The sequence below is a fragment of the Corvus hawaiiensis genome, chromosome 11, assembly GCF_020740725.1.
Source record: "Corvus hawaiiensis isolate bCorHaw1 chromosome 11, bCorHaw1.pri.cur, whole genome shotgun sequence".
NCBI lineage: Eukaryota > Metazoa > Chordata > Aves > Passeriformes > Corvidae > Corvus > Corvus hawaiiensis.
This window is the reverse complement of record NC_063223.1, coordinates 2,709,702-2,731,728: the sequence shown is the minus strand read 5'-3', so window position 1 is coordinate 2,731,728 and position 22,027 is coordinate 2,709,702. Positions and strand designations below refer to the sequence as shown.

Below are 22,027 nucleotides of genomic sequence, written 5' to 3'. Positions count from 1 at the left end.
AGAGCAGCACTGTGAGGCTCCTTTCAGGACATGGCTCCTGCTTCTGTAAACAGACCTTCCAAATGCTGCAGTGCTTGGAGCACTGTTTGTGGGGGAGAATATAACATCTGTTGTAGTATCAGATCTTCAGCTCTCCTTCAGTGCCTGCTTCTCAGCACTGCCTCACTGTCATCTGTCCCAGTATTCAGATGCACAGTATTGAAATATTTACAAAGCATGTACAAGGAGAGAACAGAATAAAATCTGAGTTTGCAAAAGAGGAATCATACTTAACAGAGGAATGTGAGTTCCTGGGGATGTCCAGAGCAACAGAGTGTCTGGGGGGGTGCAGGCATAGGGAAGGGCTTGCTTGAAGCTTCAGGTGTGCTAATGACCTGTGTGAACCTGTGTGAGTGCAGGTCTATAACATACGTATTTCTGTTGTGTTGGCAGCATTTACCATACAGTCCTCTTTTATCCCCAGTGCCACAGAGTAGTTCTGGACAGAACTCTTAGGGCATTTATGGTTGTGTTCATTTTTTCTTAGGGAACTGGCAGCTGTTAGAGTAGGGTTCTGGCTTCTTTAGTACCCAAGTCATTTTAGATCCCAGCTGGAAACACTACTTCTGTTTGTGTTCTAAGTGTATAAATCATAAATCATCAATGACACTTTTTAAGTCTTTCTGCCAACAGTCCCTTGGTGGACACAAACCAAAACATAGTTCCCTTTAGTCTCTCCTTGCCTTGTTGTGTGTTTTCACTGGGAAGCACAGGGCTGCAAGGAGACCTGTGCCCTGCGTTTAGCATTGTTACTGAAAAAATTCTCCTCATCTAATTGACTTCCTTAATTTTTCAGTGCAGAAATAGGATCATGCATTCTCAGTGACCACTGCCTCCTGGAGTCCAGCAGGCTGGAGGTGTGGGGCTTCACAGTCCATCATTCAATAGAACCTGGCAGCCTGGCTTAAGTCAGGGGTCTCCTCAACGGAATGAATTTTGGAGCTTTGTCTGTCCTAGTCATGGTCTTACTCTCTCGTGGAAAGAATTTGCCCTGTAAGGATGTTTGATGGAGTCCACTAACAGGCTGCCAGTGTCTGTTTGGCTTGGAAGCATAGGATAGCAGATTCCTGCCTTGGTGCTGGGAGAAAGGGGCTGACCCTTAACTGAGAGCTACACAGCTGCTATGTACATTTCTGTAAGCAAGTGATCTTTAGGATTGGTTCTGATATAAGTTGTTCCTGCTTCCCACAGCATGAGTCTGTGACCTTCAGGCCATGAGTGTGAAGCCACTTGGTGATGACTGAGAACTGGCAGGGGATAATGTATATGAAGCTGGCTGTTCTCCCACTGACTGACAGGGCCATTTCAGAGTCATGGGCTGTTCACTGGACACATACTTCAGTATTTGATTTCTTAGCCTGATAGCCTCTACATTTACTTCCTTCCTGTCTGTATGCAAAATCTGCCAACGTAGTTCAGGTTCTACTCTTCATTTCTGCTGGGATGGTCAAGGGAACACCAATGAGTTCACCCACCTGCTGTGGAGGGTATGTTAAGGCCATCAAACTATGCCATTCTGTACTTGCCATTTAAGGACTCTCTCTTCCAGTTCTTCTAGGATGTCTTGGTGTAATTCATAAATTTCAGGGAGTTCACTTAAACCCTGCTTGAGTTTAACTTGTTCTTGTTCATTTTCATCATCATCTCCAAGCACTTTCAAGATACCTTCATAGAAATCCTGTGAACAACAGCATTGAAATGAGGCAAACAGACTTAAAATATCTTTTCTGAAATTATTATTACTATTTCTTGACTCCTAAACTATGCTCTCTAGGAATTAAAAGGTATGCTATCAACAGCAATAGTGTTCAGTATGGCAAGGAGATCACAGAATATTTTTTCTTCCATCCATTAGTTCATACACAGTTTCAGCTGAATCCTACAATGCTATCAACCTAAAATTGAACAGTTCACCAGATTGATCCGTAAGACCCTTATGCATACAATGAATTTGGTATCTTTTTATTCACTTTGCCTTTTCACCCTGTTTTTCTGGGTGTGGTTTGTCTCATTTTTACAGTGCTTCTTAACCCAAAACATAATTTTTAAAAATGAAGGATGAGATTCTCACCTCATTGGGTCCAACAGCTTGACATGAAAAACATCAACAACTACATGCCTTGTGCTAGAATTTGAACTACCTACACTTCTGAACTTAAATTTAAGCTATGAAACAAATAATTTTCCCTATGAAACCTGAGTCCTTTCTTCCTCATCTTAGAAATGGTTTTCATCATGAAGTGTTTTATAAATTATGTTGGCATAGGAGTAATTTCCTCTATATTAAAATATAGCCAGCTCTGGTACATAATAGGGCACCCATTTAAGAATGCATAGCAAAATGCTTTCCCAGGTTTGAGCTGGAAGTGAGGAATAAGACCTGCATCTGAAACTGCAGTGATAATTTGTCTTAGATCCCCAGAAGTTAGAAAATCATCCCAACAGCAGCGAACAAATATTTTGTGTGCAAGACATTGCTTAATGTTTGCTTCATCCAGAGCTCTCAATGCTGAAATGGTTTCAGGTCAAAGCCCCATTCCTACAGAGTCCTTCTCTGATTCAGACTTGTAAAAGAGCTTTTGTCAGGGCCTGGATACGCTTTAGTGACTTTGGTCACTGTGCTGCCCTGGCCCTTTCCAGGTGCCTACCAGCCACTGCTGTTTCCCCTGTCTGCTGCTGCCACTCATGTTCCCTCTTCACAGGCAGTGGCTAGAGAAACTCAGGCATTTAAAGCTGCATGGGCTTTGGGGAGGTCTGAATCAAATTGTGGCAATGTGTGCAAGGTGATGCACAACACAGGGCAGGGAGGCTGAGGGTGTGCACAGGTATAGCTAACACTTTGCTGCTGAGCGACGTGAGGCAGGTTCCTAACCCGGGGGCTCTGGTTGCCTGTGCCAGGAGCTCAGGCACTGTAACTAGGTGGTTCATCATCTTAGCAGTATCTGGTGTTCAAAAGCATCAGCTTTCATTCAATAAAATTCAATAAAATTTAAAGGGTCTGATTTCAGGACTCACTTCTTCCATATTACTACAAAGTACAAGTGATAGAAGAGCAGTAATGCAGTATTCAGTGTTTGCCTGAGGATGGTCCTCTAGCAGAACTGTTAAAAGGCTTAATCCTCCTCTGTATTCCCTGTAAGGAGATGAGCCTGTGTGTTCCTCCATCTTGGTCAACCTGGGCTCTTACTGTTGAATTATCTGTTCCTTCTAGTCAGGTCTACATGGTTAAAGTATCTAAATCTCAGTTTTTCTATGAAAATAAGTGAACAATTAGAAACCTAAGTGCATCACAGTTTGTGATGAGAGCAGAAACTTGGCATTTATGTACAATTCCTCAGAAACTGATTCTGTGAGTCCTTTTTCCAGTCTTTTTCTGCATCCCAGTAAGTCATGATGGGCTTGGAGATTTTATTGCGCAGGATGAAGAAAAAAGTGTGAAAGTGAAAACTAAAGTAAATACTCAAAACAGGTCAGTAGAGAGACCACATTAACTGTGAAGCCTGAAAGCTCCTGATGACTTGTTTTGGTGCAGCAGCTGCAGACTAAGAGGTTGTGAAGCTTCCTTTCTTATAAAAATATGATCTTTCCTTACCTGACCTTCCTTTCCTTTTTTTTTTTTTTTGCTGTGTGTGAAGGTAAGGCTAGGGCATTGCAGCATTCTCTCTTATTGCTAGGCACCCTACACATGCTGTTTTTTTCCAGTAAGTACCTCAAGTTGGGTATTGTTTTCAAATTCAGCATTAAAATAATTGAACTGAGGGTTTGCAGCTGAATATACTTAGATTCACTGACTTTGAAGCCAGGAGGGGACCATATTGATATGATATGATCTAGTGTAGTCTAGTCAGTAGTCCAGACCACAAGACTTACTGGAATATAGCATTACTAGGAAAACAACCAGCTTTGATTTAAGACAGAGTCTACCACCTGTTATGGTTAGGCTAACACTGCATCCTGAGGAAAAAAACCAAGTCCCAATAGGGACTCTTGGTGATCTCATGAAGGGTCAGGTAGTTTATAACCACATACAAAGCCCAAGCATCTAGTCACAGCAGAGCTGGTTTTAAAGCCCTAGCTGCATCCCACAAACTAAGACCATCACATCAGCAGTTGTTTTTCCACCAGGTTTGCACTGCACTCTGCTTTAACCTGATGCAGATCTAGTGAGAAGGAAACCTCTGGTGTCTGATCAATCTGGCCAGATCCATTCTGTGAATCTATTTTTTCACATGCAGCTCTGCAACAGTGAGTTATTAGTAAATCAGATGTTTTTTTCAAAAATACACTAAAAACATTCTCTGTCTGCCCACAGATTTTTATCCAGTTCATTGGATGAAAAAAATGCAGCTGCTTTCACAATTGCTGGGAAGGTTATTTTGCTGGATGAGTTAATAGAAATGGCAGCTAGATTTTTCCAGTCAGAGACCATTTCCTGGCCTCCTACTCCACTGTGTGTTCTGGCCGAATGTGCTGTGAAAGAAAGGAGGGCCTTGATAAAAAGGAACCTCTAAGGTTGCACAGTTCATTGAAAGATGCCAAACTGTTTCTGTCCAGCCCTGAACCAGGGGGGAATAGGCTGTGTGTCTTCATTTGTCATGGTCTAGTGATGAAGGAACCTATTGCTCAGAAATAAAATTCTGTTCCCTGAACTTTTAGGGAAAATCTTATGAACTTCCCTGGGCCATACTGGGATTTACCATGGCATTTCTCATGACTCTGGCTTCTGTCTAGTTAAATTTTTTAAGTAGATAGGGTTATTAAGGAGGAGTCTAAAAAGATCTGACTTCCATAAAACTTGCTAATGTCCAGGTATGAGAAACTCATCAGAGTATGCTTCACTGTGAATCTATACTTTACATTAGATTGCCCACTTTGGATTGATTAAATCAAGGTTGCTGTATTGATTTCAGCATGGTGGGATTGGATTGGTATGACTGTGATCCTGCTGAAAATTTCTGTAAGAAGCAGGAGAGACTCTAGTCAAAGAACTTCACAATTCCTCTCTCACCAATAGGGACTGCCTCCAGGCAAAATCAGGTTTTAGTCTCCTCAGATTCATTCGTGGCTTTTCTGTTGTTACTGTCAACTGCAGTGAACACACTGGCTCTCCATGAACAGGGATGAGTGGATTATCTAATGGATACTAGCCAAGAGTCAAACATACACAGTGTTGGGGGTTTTTAGCAACTATAAGAGCTAAAACATTTGTTTTCTGAAAAGCCACTAGAACTAGGTAAAAAAAAGATCATGATGACAATTTTCTTTTTGATTAACTATATCCTGGATAAAACAATATCATAAAGATTTCTGAAAAAGTATAATTATGTTTCCTAATTATCTGGGTCTGATTTCCACAATATGTTCTGCCCCAGTACCATAAATAATCTCAATGTTGTGTTAATAAATTTCCAATTTTTCTGATGTGAATTAGCCTATCTAAGTTCATGTTTCAGCCAGTGTATAATCCAGAAGTTTTTCATCCAACTAAGACAATCAAGCTGTCTTCTGGATGCTTTTATTAACTCAAAGGAATCTGCAACCTTTCAAAGTCCTCAGTCATCATAATTAATCCAGACCAGGGAAAGGGAAAGAATCTAAAGGGTTTTTTCAGCTTATTGTGCCTGGACAAGTGAATAGCTGTAGTAAATTCACTACTGATGTGCTTAAGTAATCTATTATGTTACAAAGATGTCATCTTTTCCAAATTAACATCAAACAGCTCTGTATCTGTCCACTTTCCACCACAAGTGAGCAACAGGATTAACACTCCTTTCCCACAGCATCTCAGTGGATTTAATTAGTTATTAATTGTCTGTCCCCTTGATTATAATGAATTCTCAGACAAATAATTAAATTCCAGTTGTCTAGATAGCCAGCTTTCTAATGATTAATAAAAACCCTGTAGCATAACAGTAATCACTATAAACATCCATTAAAAAATAATTATGTCACTGTTGAAAATGCTGAGTGCCTGTGAAGCCATTAATCCGATGCAAAGTGCTTTTCCAGTCTCACTAACTGTAATCAGTCATGGCACCTGAAGGTCTCCAAGTCTGTCACAAAAGCCCAATGTCTAAGTGCAGGAGGTATTAAACACTGAGTCCATATAATTCCCTGATGGATCAAAGCTTTCTTAGAACAGCTTCATGAACTGAAGTTGTTTGGTTCAAGGCTCTGGTGTGATAGCTACAAAGCTCAATCTCATCCAGGGGTGGATGAGCCTACAGATCTCACACCAGTCTTTTGCCTATACCTGCATGTGCATGGGAAAGCAACACCCAAGCTGGCTAGGTGACATAGAAGGTTAGCAACTCAGCTATAAAAATACATTTCTGAAACATAAACATTTTCATTACATTTTGGGCACCCATAAATAAGCCCTTTATATCCATCCAATGTCCATACCCTTAACATCCCTGATATAAACCCTACAAATAATGAAGTGAAACAAAGAGGATCAAACCCCACAACCACAAAGGTTGTTGGATTTGGGGTTTTTTTCTTCTCTTGTTTGTGCACATCACTAATACACACAAGTTACAGTTTTTTTCCCTCCAGGAATGCCTCTGAAGAATTCTGTTCTCTGCTGTAAATGGGGACTGTAACCTGGAGCTTGTTATAAGAGTATGAGACAAGGAGGAATGCAGGGTTTCAACAAGATCTTATGGTTTATGTGGAGCTCTGCCTAATTGTCACCTGTTTGGCTCTTGGAAGAGAATCTGACACCCTCTGTGAGGTTATGAGCCTCACAGCCCGATGCTGGGAATGCTTGCTGATGCTAAGAGGAAACAGTGATTACACGTGAGGTTTGGGGGGAAAAAAATTATGTACGTGGCTCCAGGCTACAGAAAGGTAGCCGAATTTACCTGGAATCACCAACCTTGATACTTTTGTAGCAGGTAGTTATCTCCAGGTACTCTTTCAAAGAAGTCAGCAATGCCAGTGACCAGAGGTTTTTGGTAGAGCAATTACCAAGAAAGTTCTGTACAGGATTCAGTATCTATAGGAAATGTGATATTCTAATAGAAGCGCAAGAGGTGTAGTTAATGGGACAAGAGTTAGTTCTGGGTTTAGCTTCCAGGATTTTGTGAACAGATGCAGAAACAGTTAGTTTGTGTATCTTATCTCTCCAACAATGGGAGTGAATGGGCTTTAGAGTCCAGCTGCAAATTTCAACTGTAGCAATCTTGGATATGTGTCAACAGACATTTCGCAAGATGGATACATCCCATACATACTGTTATCCTTTCTGCAGTTCAGCCCTGCTGCTAGTTAGCCTTTATTAGCTAAATGAGTCAAATGAGAACCTTTAACCTTGCAGGACCCTAGTGAAAGGAAGGAAAGCCAGTCTCTTGTCAGCTAAACCACTGCTTCAGGCAAGTAGTTCACCCAGGAGAAAAAACTGCCTCTCTGTACATATATACATACATATATATGCTATGTTGGGTGATTCCTGTTCTTCAACTTCTACTTGAAAATAACTTGGAATGCAGTAATTCATTCTGGAGTCAGAATGTCGGTTTCCTTTTTCTGTATATAACAGAATAGGCCAAATTAGATCAATTCATCAAATGGGGATGAATGAATCCCTGGGAACTGTGGACTACTGCAACCAGTCTAGTAGAGGTAGTCAGGAGGTGATAGGACTGAAGTTAATTTCTATCTTTACTGTAAAAAGCCGATGGATCTGCCACCTGCAGTGGGTTGAAAGCAACTATTAGTATTAGAAAGGTGAGTACTCTGGAGAAGAGAAAATCGGGATTTTGACTTAAAGGTGTAGTTAAACAGATAGCTCTATTTGAAAGAAAACCTCTTAAAATTGTCCAAGAAATGCTTATCAGTTGCTAGATTTCCTTGGGTTTCTTATTTTTCATCTTCTAAAGCAGTAGTATAGACAATTCTAATCCAGTCATAATGGAAATCCTAGTTTTTGCATATTGACCACAATGGCAGGAGAACAGAAGGAGAAGGGGATACATCACCATTAATATTGGTTTTACCAATAGTAATTTTTAGTCCTGTGGTTTGAGCAGCAGTTGCTCTGCAGGTGGGAATTGAGGTTCCTTCTCACTGGCTCGCAGCATTGTGTTCCTAGCATCAGGCCTGCATTTGAGCTAGAAACTGTGACATTCTAGTAGAAAATGGTGATTGTAGAGCAAAGCCACTCTTTTAACAGGCCAAGAGAAATATCTGAAACAAATAGTATTTCTGTGAACAAAAAGTGCACATTAGACTAGAACGACAAAATTGCTAGATTGTGGCTGAATTAGAAAAGCTCTGAATGCCTGCAGTCTAAGGAATATGGGTGATCTTGCTTCCAGATCTTGAAAACAAAGTCTCAACCTGCTCTTTATTGTATTATCTCATTGGGAGGAACAAAGCTTCTACAAAGCAGAATAGAACTGAACTGCTTCCCAGATTTTGAATTAGCTTCATGTTGTTGGTAACAAGGTAAAGAAGTCTTAGCTCAAAAGTACCCGATGCAATGCTTTGAAGAAGTTAATCATCTGCTGTTCTTGCAGTTCCTTGCCAGAGAAAAATGATGTAAATTTATACCAGGCAGAGGTCTGACCTCTATTGCTGTCATGGCTGAATCAGCTTCTCTGCATGTATCTCTAGTCTGTATTAAGAAAAAGGGAAAGGTCTGATGCGTGAATAAATTCCCCTGGGATATTTCTACAATTTTCAAAATAGATGTGTGAGTTTCCATTAGGGAACAACACTGAAAAAAATTTAAAAGGTAGTGAATGTACAGAGCAGATGCATTAGAGGAAAACCATGGCCATTTTTCTGCCTTGGTCTTCCTGTGGGGATTCTAGCACTTCAGCTACAGAAATCTTATCTGCACACAGCATGTTTACCTTGTTCACACTACAACACCCACCTGGCATCCAGACTTTTATGCTTTTCAGCAAGGTACATACATATATTAACATACATGCATACAAAATAATTTCACATGTATATCTAGAATTGCAATTGCTTCCCTAGTCAGGCTGGTATTTTAATGGACTGATACTAATGGGAAGTGATCATATTTGACACTGTGTGAGAGGGCCAGGGAGGACAACAGGAAATCTTGTTGCAGCCCAAATTATACAAGTCTACACTAATTGCATAAAATGATGCAGAATTTTATAACCACTCTCACTTTTAGAACGAAGGTAGATTCAATAGATTCTGCATATTGCAGAATCCAAAGCTCTTTTGGACACCCAGGCATTATACCTGAGGGGAGGGTGAAGAGTTCAAAGGGAGAGAAGAGAGCTTCTATATTAAAGCCAAGTGCAGACATGAGGTGCTGTACAGTATCCTGTGAACCAACTCTGACTCATGGTAGCCCTTGGAGATATCTACATCACAGTCAGCAGCCCCTCTCCTAATGATGAAAGTGAAAGTGGCACTCCTGAATTAAAAAGTAGCACATCTCCTACAGCAGACTGAATGACCCCTGATCTGTATGAAGCAGTGATCTCAAATTTCTCACTACTGGACTCAGCAGAAACAACGCCAGATGAACAGCAGAAAATGCTACCACAGCAGCCACGTTAGTGTCTTACCCTGCCATGCAGGGTACAATCTAGGTCAGGAACCCTGACCTCAGCACACGCTCACATGCAACCAAATACACACATTCATCCAAAACACTGCAAATGAATTTCAGAACCAGCAGACTTTACAGTATGCACTGAGAATACTGTATCAGTGTGGCTTGCTACCAGGGAATTGTCCTGATGCCAGATGTGCTGGTGTGGCTTCCTTCTCCTTTTAAGAGATATACAGATTATCTGAAAGCTATTTTGGCTCAACATTCCCACTGTGGAAGCTCCCTGGCCAATACATAGTTATTTTCCCACTGCCGATGAACACAACAATGAATAAATAAATGAGAAAAAATTCAGCCTAGTGTAAGTGAGGGCAGGCTATTCTTTTGTAACAGTGTGTCCTTAGGCTTTTATAAGAGCTTCAGAGGGCCTAACAGCAAGCTAGCTCTTCGTTTAGCCAGCACATTGCATTCACTAAAACATTTAATTAGGAAAGTAATTACTTGATTGGTCCAGCAGAACTTTGAACATCATCCAAGATATTCACAGTAGTAAAAAAGGCTCAGCAAATCATTCACTCGAAGTGTAAATAATTAGAAAGATGGAATTCTGTTTTGTCTAACATGTAACAGTGGTTCCTAAATTGGGCAGTTATTTTTTGTTCTTGAGAATGTGCCGCCAACAAGAATTTTGAAACTAGAGTTTAATCAATGAGGTTTAATCTCAAGTTAGAGGCTTGAGCACTAAGATGATTTTGTTCTTTTTTACTTCCTAAGATTTATTTTTCAGTCATAAGCATTGGGATGTCCAGTGCATGGTTGAATTCCAAACTGCTCTGAAGGCTGGAGAACCAGCACACATCTGTTCTTATCATATTCATATCCATATCTCCAAATGCTTAGGAAGCATAAATCTGGGTCTCTTTGTTTCTAAGAGTTGTGGTCCATTGTTACGAGGAAAATGCAAACCAGGAAACAGGATCAACTTTCTTTTTAGAAGGAGGTGTTGTGGCTGATGTCTTTTCAGTGCAGAGTTGTACTTAATTCAATAAATGTCTTGGAGGAAAGTAATAACTACTTCAAAGGGGTTTATACACACACAAAGAAGATGATTTTATGTACAAAAGCCAAAGGTCCACTATCAAAAAGGAAAGGCAAAATAAACATGACCATGATACACTATCAAGCAAATGCTTGATCCCATACAGACGGGGATCCTGAAGCAGTCTGAGTCACACTTAAGTTTGATTCGTGTATATTTTGTAAAGCCATTTGAAATAGACTGGCTGAAAGGAAGCAAATAAACCATCTTGGTGATGTGGGAAATTTTAGGCTGAGAAAACCACCTGCAGCATTTTGTTCAGGAACAAGCACTAAGAAAAGGATGTCAAGTGCAGCCTGCATTGCTGGGAAAGAAAAATAGGAGACAGAATGACAAAGCTTGAAGATTAAATGATCCTGAAGGAAATTCAAAGACTAATCAACTTCAGAAAAACTGTGAGTAGCAAGAGATCATGGACTGGGACTAAAAGGCCCTGCCAGTTCCATCTGCTCAGACCAGAATGAGTTCTTAACTCACTGCTCCAGAGAATTGCATTACCTTTGAGTAGGGCAAGTAACAGCTAACCTTTTAGATTATTATCCCTACTACCTCACCAACTGATACCAAGTTTGTGAGCTAACACAATGTTTCCAGTCTTTCAGTTCAATAGCAGAGTGGGTGTGTGGAAATGTCATCATTTTGGCAATCAATCAGTTTATTAAAGTCTCCACTGAAAGGCCAAACAGATTCTGTTATGCTGAATGAACAGCAGCACGAGCCAAGCCTGGAAATGAGATGGGAAATTGCTCTTGCTGCATGCCTAAGAAAAGCCTTTTTTTCCTTTCTGAAAGCAGCTAGGGTGTGGTTTAGTTCTTTGCCTTTCTTACCAATATGTGGGTTTACATGAGAAGATGAAACTTGAGACTTGATGATAAGCATTTAGAAACTGTTTTCTTGAGAAAGTTGGTGATGGGAAACAGAGAGAAACGTATGCCTGCGTTGAGGAATGCTGTCAAGGAAGCCTTTGGGCCTAACTGGCCATGAGTGGTGTGTTGTACCTTGAGAGCAATTTGGTGGCTGTGGTCACTCGTGGTTGTTTCTGAAATCTGCCAGTGAAACTTGTGTCAACAGCAAGTGCACAGCAAAGCGTGGTTTTTTGCTGATGTGAGTATTCCTAAAACTACTCAAATATGGAAAAAGGAGCAGTTAGATTATTGTAACTTTTAGTGTTATGTATTGAAAATACTGCCTTGGTTAGGCAATATTACCCCTACATTCTAAGGGACTTACATGTTGTAAAATTGGTAATGGTTTCTCTGGTTATTCTGAACAATGCACTGGACAACAGGTGAATATAAAGATCCAACAGCAGTTGGGGTGGGAAAAGTGACACTGTTGTGGCTGTGGCTTTCTAGATTGAACATGACTGCAACAGAGAAACCTGCAGATTATTTCTGAATGCCACTGCAGTAGGTAGGTATCATACAGATGTCAGCCTATAGAAGTAGAGATGGGGTATGCCAGGGCAAAAGGCAATCAATGAAACACAGAAACATACCCTCTGAGCCTGTTCCCATAAAGATTTTTGACCTCTTCTAAACCAAGGAGTGACTGAACTAGAGACAAGTGTGAAAACAGGCTGCCTGTTTCTCTTTTCTCCTTCATTCTCTAACCCAGGTTCCATTCATACATCCTCACCAGTGAGAAAACCAACTCATACAAATAACTAAATATTATTTGAGAAACTTGCTTGTTGGCTATGCTGAAGAAAAGCCTCCTGTAGCCCCTACAGGAGTGTATGGGTCAAGAAGCATAAGAACTTTTCCACTGTATAAGGAAATCATTAATCAAAATTGTGATTTTGCCCTTCTTAAACTTCATGCATCTGATAGCTCCTCCCAATTCTAAAATTGATGAGATTTTATTAAACTTTCTAACCCAGGACAATGGGAATTGGGACAGGGAAAGTCACAGTGCATGATTACAGTTATTCTGACGTTTCACAACCTGTAAGTGGCTTAACTTGCATGCCAGTGCATTCATTCAACGGTTTACTTTAGGCCCATTTCTTACTTTCATTTGACATCTTAACTTCTCTTTTTTTTTCTCTTTCTCTTTTCCTTAATTACTTTCATAATTAGGGAAATAATGAGAACATGCAAAATATTCGTAAGATCCCTTTACTGCAGTGGGATGGGCAGACAGGGAAACAAATTTCACTACATGGGGTTTTACCAGAGGAAGCAGAAAAGGGAAGGGACGGGGCAAGTCCTGAAGCATTTCTTTCCTAACCCAGTAACAGCATAGGCAAGGCAGCCGTTTTTCCTGCGGTCTGCCGAGGGTGCCGTCTTGGGAGAGGGGTTATTCTGCCCTTTTGAGTTTATCTTTGTTCCCGGGGAGTCCCTGAGATTTCAGCAACTTTGTAACTAGTGAGTATTACTGTTATTTTTTGCCTGTTGATGTTTCATTTTTTTATAGACTGGTTTTTTTTCCCCTCACATCTACTCTTGTTCCTTTCTCCTTATTGGTGGAAAGGGATTTGTTAAAACTAATGTGGAGGTAACTAATTTTAGAGTGTCCGCCTCTTAAATTGTCTTAAACCAAGACACTGTGACACAGCGTGGATCTCCAGAGCACAGTGGCTATTGCCAATATTGCATTATCAAAAAACAAGAAGCTTAAATGGAAGCAGAGTGAGTCCATTGAAACCAAATCCCCATGCTTCATAGCTCTGTTCCCATCTGTCTCACTCTGAAGAGAGAGAGTTCACCCGTTTATCACCATCTCCTTTTCTGCACTAGGCTTGGTCTGCATCTTACACCAGTCTCAGCCCCAACAAGCACTGTTGGCCAACGCTTTTCCCTCTAGATGAGAAATGATAGATTTGATTGGTTCACAGTAAGCCATTCCTCCTCAAATTCACTTAAATCCCTTCAGTGCTTTTATGTCTTTTAAATTGCAGCTAAATAAAAGGGTATTTAGGTTTCAGTGATTAAAATTATTTACTTACCATACATAACAACTGGAGCATTTCCACATATCTGCGGAGAGAGACAAACTTTAATTAATTGCCATCAAATGAATACTGAAGGGTGGACTGCGCAGCTTCAATTTTAGAAGAGCAACAGGTAGGTTATAAAAACAAACTCACACTTTTTCTGAAGACATCAGCTCCTGGGCAATGAGGTAAACTCTGGACTGGCCTTCTTTCTGTCAACAGAAGAAGCCAGAGGCAATTAAGAGATGTCTCATTCCACAAAGTAAAGCACTGTTAGAGAGCACTTTGAACCGACATATTTCTATAGTAAATATAGTGACCAGACTTTTATTCTTTGTTGTTCAGTTTCTGGCATCCTGGACTTTCCATGACAGACTGTTTCCCCAATTCAAATACTAGTAATACAGTACAATATAATAGCTGCTAATACAGATGGCAAATTTGAAAAATGTCTTGTTATTGAAGGAGGAGTGAAATTTTTTCTGGATTTTTACAGGTCCAAAATTTGTCTAAGAAGCAGAAAGTGCTTAGCTTTGAACAGGCTAGCTTCACAGCTGTTGAGGATATTCTATGTGGAGAATGGAGTTTTTTATCAAAATGGGTCATATTCCAGACTGTTCTGACTGCTGTCAGTGAGACCTGTGGAAGCAAATGGGGCAAAGGGCTTTATTGTGCACTAAACAAAGTGTCTAAATTTAATGAGCTAAATATCTCCAGAATTAGTTCAGTACTTCAGCAGACAACATTGTTTCAAATCTCAGAGGCATCTACTTAACTGGCAGGCATCTTGGAAGACACAGATAACTGTGAAAGAAGCAAACTGCAGGCTCTGAGGTGCAAGTGGCTAATAGGGTATTTTGCTCCTACTTTGTGACTCGTCCTTACAGTAAGAGATGACCAAAGCATAGAAATATGTACTGAAAGGAATGTACTGGGAAAAGTTTGACTTTTTCAGCAGTGACGAAGTAGGGAGCTAAAATAGTGGTCTAGTAGTTAAAAAGAAAAGCAGTCCTCAGTGACCTAAAATGGACTCTGGGGAAATGAGCACAGTATCAAGTCTTTGTGCCATTGCTTGCCAGGCCAAGTTGCTAGTAAGAAGACTCAGTGAAGCACAAAGTCAAGGGTCCCTACATGGCTGCCATGGCCTCCATCTGCTAAGCAAAGGCTTGGAGCAAGGCCCGGAGGGCAGCTTCTGAAGAGGGAACTGGGAGAGAGCTATACTACAGGACTAGGCAGGTGAATGGCTGCAGGGAGTAAAGATTTCTAAAATGCTGGCAGCTTTGCAGTGTTATAATCATCACTTGAACTTTGTTTCAGAAAGTGAATAGCTGAGGGACCTGCACCCACTCTACTCCCTGTTCCCAGAAGTCTGTCTACACACACTGTTGTCTATCTCAGAGTTCATTTCCTGGTTAAACAAATAGCAGTTAAATAACACAAGACAGACAATGGCTAGAGACACTCTCAGACTTGCTCTAGACAGGCCATGGGACACTGAGGTCCCTGAATTTTGGCTAAGACATATTAATCATAAAGATTGATGGCACTTTGGCGACAGTGCCAGTCCCTCCCTTCTGAGCATAGTGCCAGCTCTCAGTTGTGCTGACCCAGCTGTTTGCATGACCTTGATCAGAACCAGACTGGTCTCCTGATCCAGCTTAAAAAAATTGTGGGGCTGGGGGCAAAGTTGCCCCCAGCAACTAGCATGGGTCTAGAATGGAGTTGTTTGGCCTAAGAGCAGCACAAGTAGATCACAGAACAATTTCCTAAACCAGAAGCATTAGTATTGTGCAAGTCGCTTCTCTGGAGTACTCTTTTGGAGTAAGTACCCTCTGGATTTCAAAGCAGGGCAACTAGTGAAGACATGGGAGCAGAAGCTCCATCACTGTGTGTGCCACTAACTTGCCATGCTAACGTGGACAAACTGCATCTCCTCATGCATTTTACTCTGTGTGTCATATTTCAGAGATAGCTCAGAGTAGGTGTATTGTAGCTTGATGGTACCCAGACAAGAGTGCTACTGTCACAATCAGAGGCTTATAGCAGTTTTATAAGCTTCAGTCTCTGAGTGACTTCATAATGCCCATTTTGTAATTATTATGCACTATGTAGCAGTTCCCAGTAGTGCCAATGGTAAACGGAAGCATTGCAAGAACAAATCACCTTTTCAGGTTAGCTCTGTGAATCAGTGAGAGAGAAGGAAAAGCAGTCCACATCTGTCTTCCAGATCCCATCCTTGAAGAGCTAGATTGCAGCTGTCCTGGAGGATCTGTGTAATTATATAAATCAAGAGCTGTCCCTTGAAAGGCATCTGAATTAGGTGCTTCCTCAAGGCACACAAATCTGTAATTCCCAACTCCAGCATATTTCAGTTTTGTGTCTGTGCACGAGTGCATATTTTAGTATGTTAAAGGTTTGCAAAACAGAATGATTGATTACTGGAATCTGGGCACCAAGCCCACCCAGTGGAAATGTGTAAGGAGCAGCAAAGGCATTCTTATGTACTGCTGCTGTTGAGTCAGTAGCTGCCCTGCTTGTGAGACCTTTGAGACTCTGCTTAGTGTTCCCTGTTTGTGTGCAGTGCAGCTCTTCTCCATCTGCCATATGGGGTGGCCGGCCCCCTTTTTGTCCACTGTCTTTTATTATGATACTTGGGAGAAGGGTGGAGCATCTTACCTCCAGTGCTGCCTTTTCATAGGAACAGCATTAGGGATTATGTCTGTAGGAAGTTCCCCTTCATTCTTCCAGCACACCACCAGTCTGGCTAGAATTAGATATGTTAAATCAGAAGTCCCAAGTGACTAACCCGAATGCTTTGGGTTTTCACTGGCATAAAATTCAGACACATCTGATCTGAATTCCCTCTCTATTACACCATTTTTCTCTGGCTACATGCTATTCACCTTGCTATAGACTTCCACATTTTGCAACCAGGGTAAGATCACATCCCTCATATGCTGTCTTCATACAGTTCCTTGTAACATATTACTGGTTTTAGACTAAACTCAATGGTATTTGCATACAGATTGGTTTACTTTTAGATTTTCCATACCGTTAACTGGCAAACAGATACGTGTTCTGGATGGAAGAAACGTCTTTATGTTCCAGCTATGGCTTTGTTACTTGTTCTAGGATTTTTATTAAATTTATTTCCTGACTACTTTAAAGACTATAATTCTTAGAGGTATTCACACAGATTAATCACATTCTTTTATTCTTATTATTCTTCTGAGATTCCGTTCAGCTCTAACTCCTTCCTGTGTTTACAGACCAGTTTAAGAGAACATTCTTAATTGTTCCTTTGCCTGGTGGCTTAATGTAGTTTGCTATATATCTTTAATACCATAACAGAGTTCTTAAAATAGCTGATGTTGCTTCAGTATTTCTAGCACCCATTTGTCCAACTACTGCTTTTTCCTTCCAAAGGCACCCTGTAAAGGGAGACAGCCTCTTATCGCCGTGGGGCAAATCGTGCAAATGATTGCAGTCTAAATGCCTTCCATTGACTACTGGGGTTATTTTTAAGCCTGTTGCTTTGTTTGATCAGCATATATCATACATCTTTAGCATTTGTGTGACACTGTCTGAATCAAGCAGCATGATGGAAATAGCTTCTGAAGCCCAGTCCACGGCATGATGCTTTATAGTGTCATTACAGGACCATATGTATGGGTCTCTGCAAGATGCTAGTAAAATGAATTCTTAAATTGGTAGGTGGGTTCCTGCCCCTTACCCATCCCCACTGATTCCCAACCTGTGCTTCATCTCTGTGTATTTCCTCAGAAACTGTTCAGACCACCCTGAGGCCTCTGCTGTCATTTGTCCCACATGTGTTTGCCCTTTCCCAACCCTAACCTACTTCCCCAGGTAGAGCTGTTAATGCAGTGGTAGTAGTAATGTAGTAGGAAGGCAGATGCATTCTCCATACTATCATCTCTGTGAATTCCTTTAAAGACTTGATTGTCCTACAGTGAACCTAAAGACAAGAACCTAGGTTTCTGCCTTGCCTGCAAGTTTGACCACTATTCTGCAAAAGATGGGTTTTTTCTCTTCTCTGGATGTATCATAAAATCACTCCTCCTTGCTGGGTCCTTATCTTCAGTAAGCCAAGGGTTAGAATTGTCTCAGGGATTCTGTCAGTTTTATAATAACTGGGGGTTTTATGAGGCTGGTGACAAAGGTTTATCAACTGCACAGGAGACTGAGTCCTAAAAAAGTACCTACAAGAAAGGAACTGTCTGAAGACTTTTGCTTGAAGATTCTGACAGTAAAGCGAGAGGCTGGAGATACGGCGGGGTAGCTGATTATCCAGCATATGCAGCATCTTCCTCAAACTACCAAGGCAATTCATAAACTCAGATCATAACTAGAAATAGATGAAACCTACCAGTATGTATTGATTTTAGTCCATTTCAAAGCATGGAGCTGTGCTTCTCCAAAGTACACTTTCAAGATTATATTGTCTCTATTTCTGATATTTTTTAAGCTGGAAATTCTGAGACTGCTACAAAAACTAAGTTCTGACAAAGGGAACTCTGTGTAAAGTCGGTGCCTAGTCAAATCCAAACTATTAAGCTCATTTACTCTATAATTCCTGTAACAGAGATGAAAGCCCCTCTGTTTGCTCCTTCAAAGAAAGCTGATAATGTAAAAAGATACCTCAAGAGGTATTATTGGCTATATTTCAGATTGTTTACAGTGCAGGGGTTCCAGCAGCCCCTGAAAATTTCTCCACATGTGTGTGAATCTGGTCCCTAGGAGAGCAGGAATTCAAAGGAGACAAGCTGTTGAAACAATACCAGGAATGTGTGTACAAAGCTAACTTTTGATATTATATTTACTTGTAAAAATGAGCCTTAAAAAGAAACATCAGAGGAAAAAATGTGCTTCAAACTGGAAGTTTTGTGAATCACCAGCAAACAAGCTGGGAGAAAGCAGGTGAGCAAAACCAAAAGATGCTGCTTGCATTTTGGTACAGGAATTCATTCACGTCAATGAAAGACAGCAGGTAGAATCCATCTCAGTGCAAAATGAAATTCATATATCTGGGCACAGGGAGGAAGTTTTATCATTTAGGCTGTTTCATGCCTTTATTTAAACCAAGTTTCCCTGAGTAGGAGAGAAAAGGAAATCAAACCAACAAACTCCAGAAGGTTTTTTTGGTTTGGTTTGGTATTTTTTTTTGTTTGTTTTTAGTGTATGCATGCGTGTCTTTTGGAAATCTAAATTCGGGTCTTAGCCAGCCCTAAATGGCTGTTTTGACAAGATTAGCTCATTTTGAAATCCATGGCACTATTTTTGCATCCAGACCAATATGTGTCTCCCAATTCTCTCCAAGTGACAGTGCATCTGAACTGTTTCATGTTGTATAGCTGCTCCATATTGTCCTGAAGATTTTTCTCCAAGGGATGTATCACTTCATGGGGGAGCTGGGCAAGTTCTGTACACTTTGTCATTATAGAGGCAGGTTTTTGTTAGGGTAGGCAGTGTTCCCTTGTCTCATGGAAGATTGGTGTGAGAAGATAATAAACAAAGACAGGAGCAGTAGAGTAGGAAAAACATTCCTCTGTAAGGATACCAGTGCGTTCTGAGACAAGATCACTCACTGGTTCATTAGTCAGCTTGGAAAGATGGCCTGTTGTCAAATGAAGCTGTTTTAAGGCAGCTCCCCAAGAGCTTGAGGAAGTCTGGCACTGGGTACTGTGACCCTTGCTGACTGTTTGCTTGAGAAGCAAAGGCCAACTAAGCAACCAGACCTGTTCTGATGTTCTCTGTCAGCCATGTGCAAGCATTTAGTTTGTGTTCTCCTCAAGAGTGGGAGGAATACCTCCAGTTAGACTCTGAAGCACATGGGTGTTCTCTCTAAATGCTGCCTTCTTTGCCAGCTATCCAGTGTGGTTACACCAGCACAGCAAAACACTTAAAATGAATGACATGTGATAAGGGAGACATTTAGAAAAGCATCATTTCCTAGTGTCTTGAGTAAAACCCTACAAAAATGGCATAAAATTGGTTTTAGCAGTCTTGAATTTGCTTCCAAGTGCACAATGATTGCATGTATTTCCCTCATGAACTCAAGTCACAATTGTGCTGTCACTTCGCAACTAGCATCACAACTAAGAGATGCTGAGAAACCTAACTGTCTTAGATAAGACACTAGGGTATGCTCTAGAAATGCTAGTGGTTTGTCAGCTAACTAGTAGGAAATTAACTGAAAGGCAAAAATGTTTTTCACTTAACAGGGAATATCAGAAATTTAAAGGCTTTTTCCTTTCCAAAACAACGTGCAAACAACAAACGACCAAACAAAAGGTCACAAATCTCAGAGGAAAGAGTATAAAGGTTAGTTGTGACTGTTTCACTTGTTTCATGTCATCTAGGAGAACAAACCACAGTCTTTTCCACTGGTACCAGAGGTAGCTCAGCACCCTGCAGGGCAGAGGTAAATGTGATACAGCATGAAGAGAAATCAAAGGAACCTGTTCCTGCTCTGAGATTAGAGCAACAGGAATTTCATTTGCCTTTCAATGTCATTCTGCATTGTTTCTTTTTGTGTTTCTCAAGAACTGGTGTCCTGGTAAGGGGGAAACTCTGCTCCCCTCTCTATAATTGCCCCTAAACAAAGCTTCACATTCTGGAAATGCCTGAAGAGATCTGTCTTCCTAGAATCAATCTACTTATGCTCCTCCTTGACAGAGCTGACTCTTACTTAGCCATTACCTGCGAGAGTCATCTGCACAGACTTTTTCAGGCTCTGACACATGCTCATGACCAAACAAAAGCCATCTACAATCAGGAAGCCATATAGCTGACACTGAGAGACCAGGTTGAAAGGAAAGGGCAGAGAGACGTGTAGGAAATCAGGCTTTGCTATTTTCATAGGCAGCCTTAATTCCTGGGGCTCAAATCGGAAAACTTTAGAAGAACATACCCATTTGTTGCATGCATACCTAATGAGCTATGCTCTGGATGCTTGCACAATCTCACCCAGGAGTAGATTGTTAGGCTCATATTACGTTTTAAGAACAGAGACACACACACATGTATGTGCACACATGCACGCACACACACCCTCCCGTGAAAAACAAAGGTAAATTTGTCTCTAAACCTGCTCGATACCATTTAACATCCGCACTTAGCTTACAGGAAGTAAGCACTGTATGGTGCCAAGCTATGGTTCCATTTCCATGGTCTTCTCCATAATTTGTTTAAGAGCTGTTTTATTAATCAGAAATCAGTACAATAAATACTAACACAAGTGCATTTTCCCTTGATGGGAGAATTTTGAGATGGGAGAGACCTATTAGACAGTTTACTCCAGCCAGTGTAGAACTGGTTCCAATAATGCCTTTGTCTTTTTTTATTCAATGTAATTTTAAATTCTCAAGATTGCAACTAAATGCTTTGGAGTGAGACATTTTTCCTGACATTCAAGTCAGGCCTTTCTTGCTGTTTATGTTGCCTCCACTGTCTATCTTCAGACTACATTCTTTGCGTTTGCCACGTGCTGTAGAGGCAAATTGTTCCTAGCGCAGTGGGGGAGTAAAGGACTGATGGCTCTGCCATTTCTAAATGAGCACCAGACAAAGAGCAGAGAAGAGCTGAGAATCCAGGTTCTTCTGCAAATTGCTTTTCCGTCTCCAGATTTCATGCATTAACCATTTTTAGGTTTTTTTACCTTGTTGGTGAGACTGGGATCACCAAGGCTGCTCTCATCATCTTCTGAACTCTTTTGTTCCTCATCTGATGTGACAACTTCCATTGGTGTTACAGAGACTGGGCACACCTTGTAGGGCTCAGTGTAGGCACTGCAGAAAAACAGAACAGACTAGCTCAATGGTGTTATTCCAAGACTCGCTGTTGCTCAGACATACAGAATCCCTGCAGAACTGCAAGGCTTGGAAAGCAAGATTTATCAAGCAGGGGTTTTTTTTGGCTGCTAGGTTCAAAGGCAACTGTTTAGGCAATCAGAAGACTCTGAAAGGAGCAATGGGAAGTTAACTGAACTCGTTCAAGCTTCCCCAAAAGATCAATGTTCTGGCCCAGTTTGGAGTAAAAACTTCATGCTTATCTGCAACCAAAACTGCTTTGTTTATCCCTAGTCAACCCCTCAAAATGGATGCAGTAAAATAATGCTAACATTTTAAAATGGAAGTTAGATATTGTGACAATGGGTTTTCTGTGAAAACATCAAAATGATGAGAAAAGTATAATGGTAATACCAATGGCATCAATTAAAGTACAAGATATACAAGATACTCAGATTCCAGAATCCTTGAGCTGTTTCAAGGGAATATGGATCCAGCTCCAGAAACCCAGAGAAAGCTGTGCAGTAAGAGTACTGGACCTGGTGTGCAACACAGGCCAGTGCAATACAGGCCGGTGGTTTCACAGCATTTTATTT

The 22,027-nt window shown here is 40.9% G+C and overlaps 1 protein-coding gene and 1 long non-coding RNA gene across 6 annotated transcripts in view; one reads left to right on the top strand and one right to left on the bottom strand.

Annotated features, from left to right (window-relative positions):
* The window catches only part of FGD5 (FYVE, RhoGEF and PH domain containing 5), a 99,015-nt gene that overhangs the window by 39,454 nt on the left and 37,534 nt on the right, over window positions 1-22,027 (bottom strand). For all 5 annotated transcript variants that reach the window (XR_007206057.1, XM_048315408.1, XM_048315407.1 and 2 more), the window contains exons 3-6: window positions 21,302-21,431; window positions 13,777-13,835; window positions 13,636-13,666; window positions 1,566-1,717 (exon numbers count right to left, since the gene is read on the bottom strand). Coding sequence is in view for 4 of the 5 variants with exons in the window: in XM_048315408.1 (XP_048171365.1) it covers window positions 1,566-1,717; window positions 13,636-13,666; window positions 13,777-13,835; window positions 21,302-21,431 (372 nt within the window). In the remaining variant the exon portion in view is untranslated. The remainder of the gene's footprint in view (window positions 1-1,565; window positions 1,718-13,635; window positions 13,667-13,776; window positions 13,836-21,301; window positions 21,432-22,027) is intronic.
* LOC125331436 overlaps window positions 12,960-22,027 on the top strand; it is a 29,925-nt gene continuing 20,857 nt past the window's right edge. The window contains exon 1 of the long non-coding RNA XR_007206058.1: window positions 12,960-13,054. This is a non-coding gene — a long non-coding RNA (uncharacterized LOC125331436). The remainder of the gene's footprint in view (window positions 13,055-22,027) is intronic.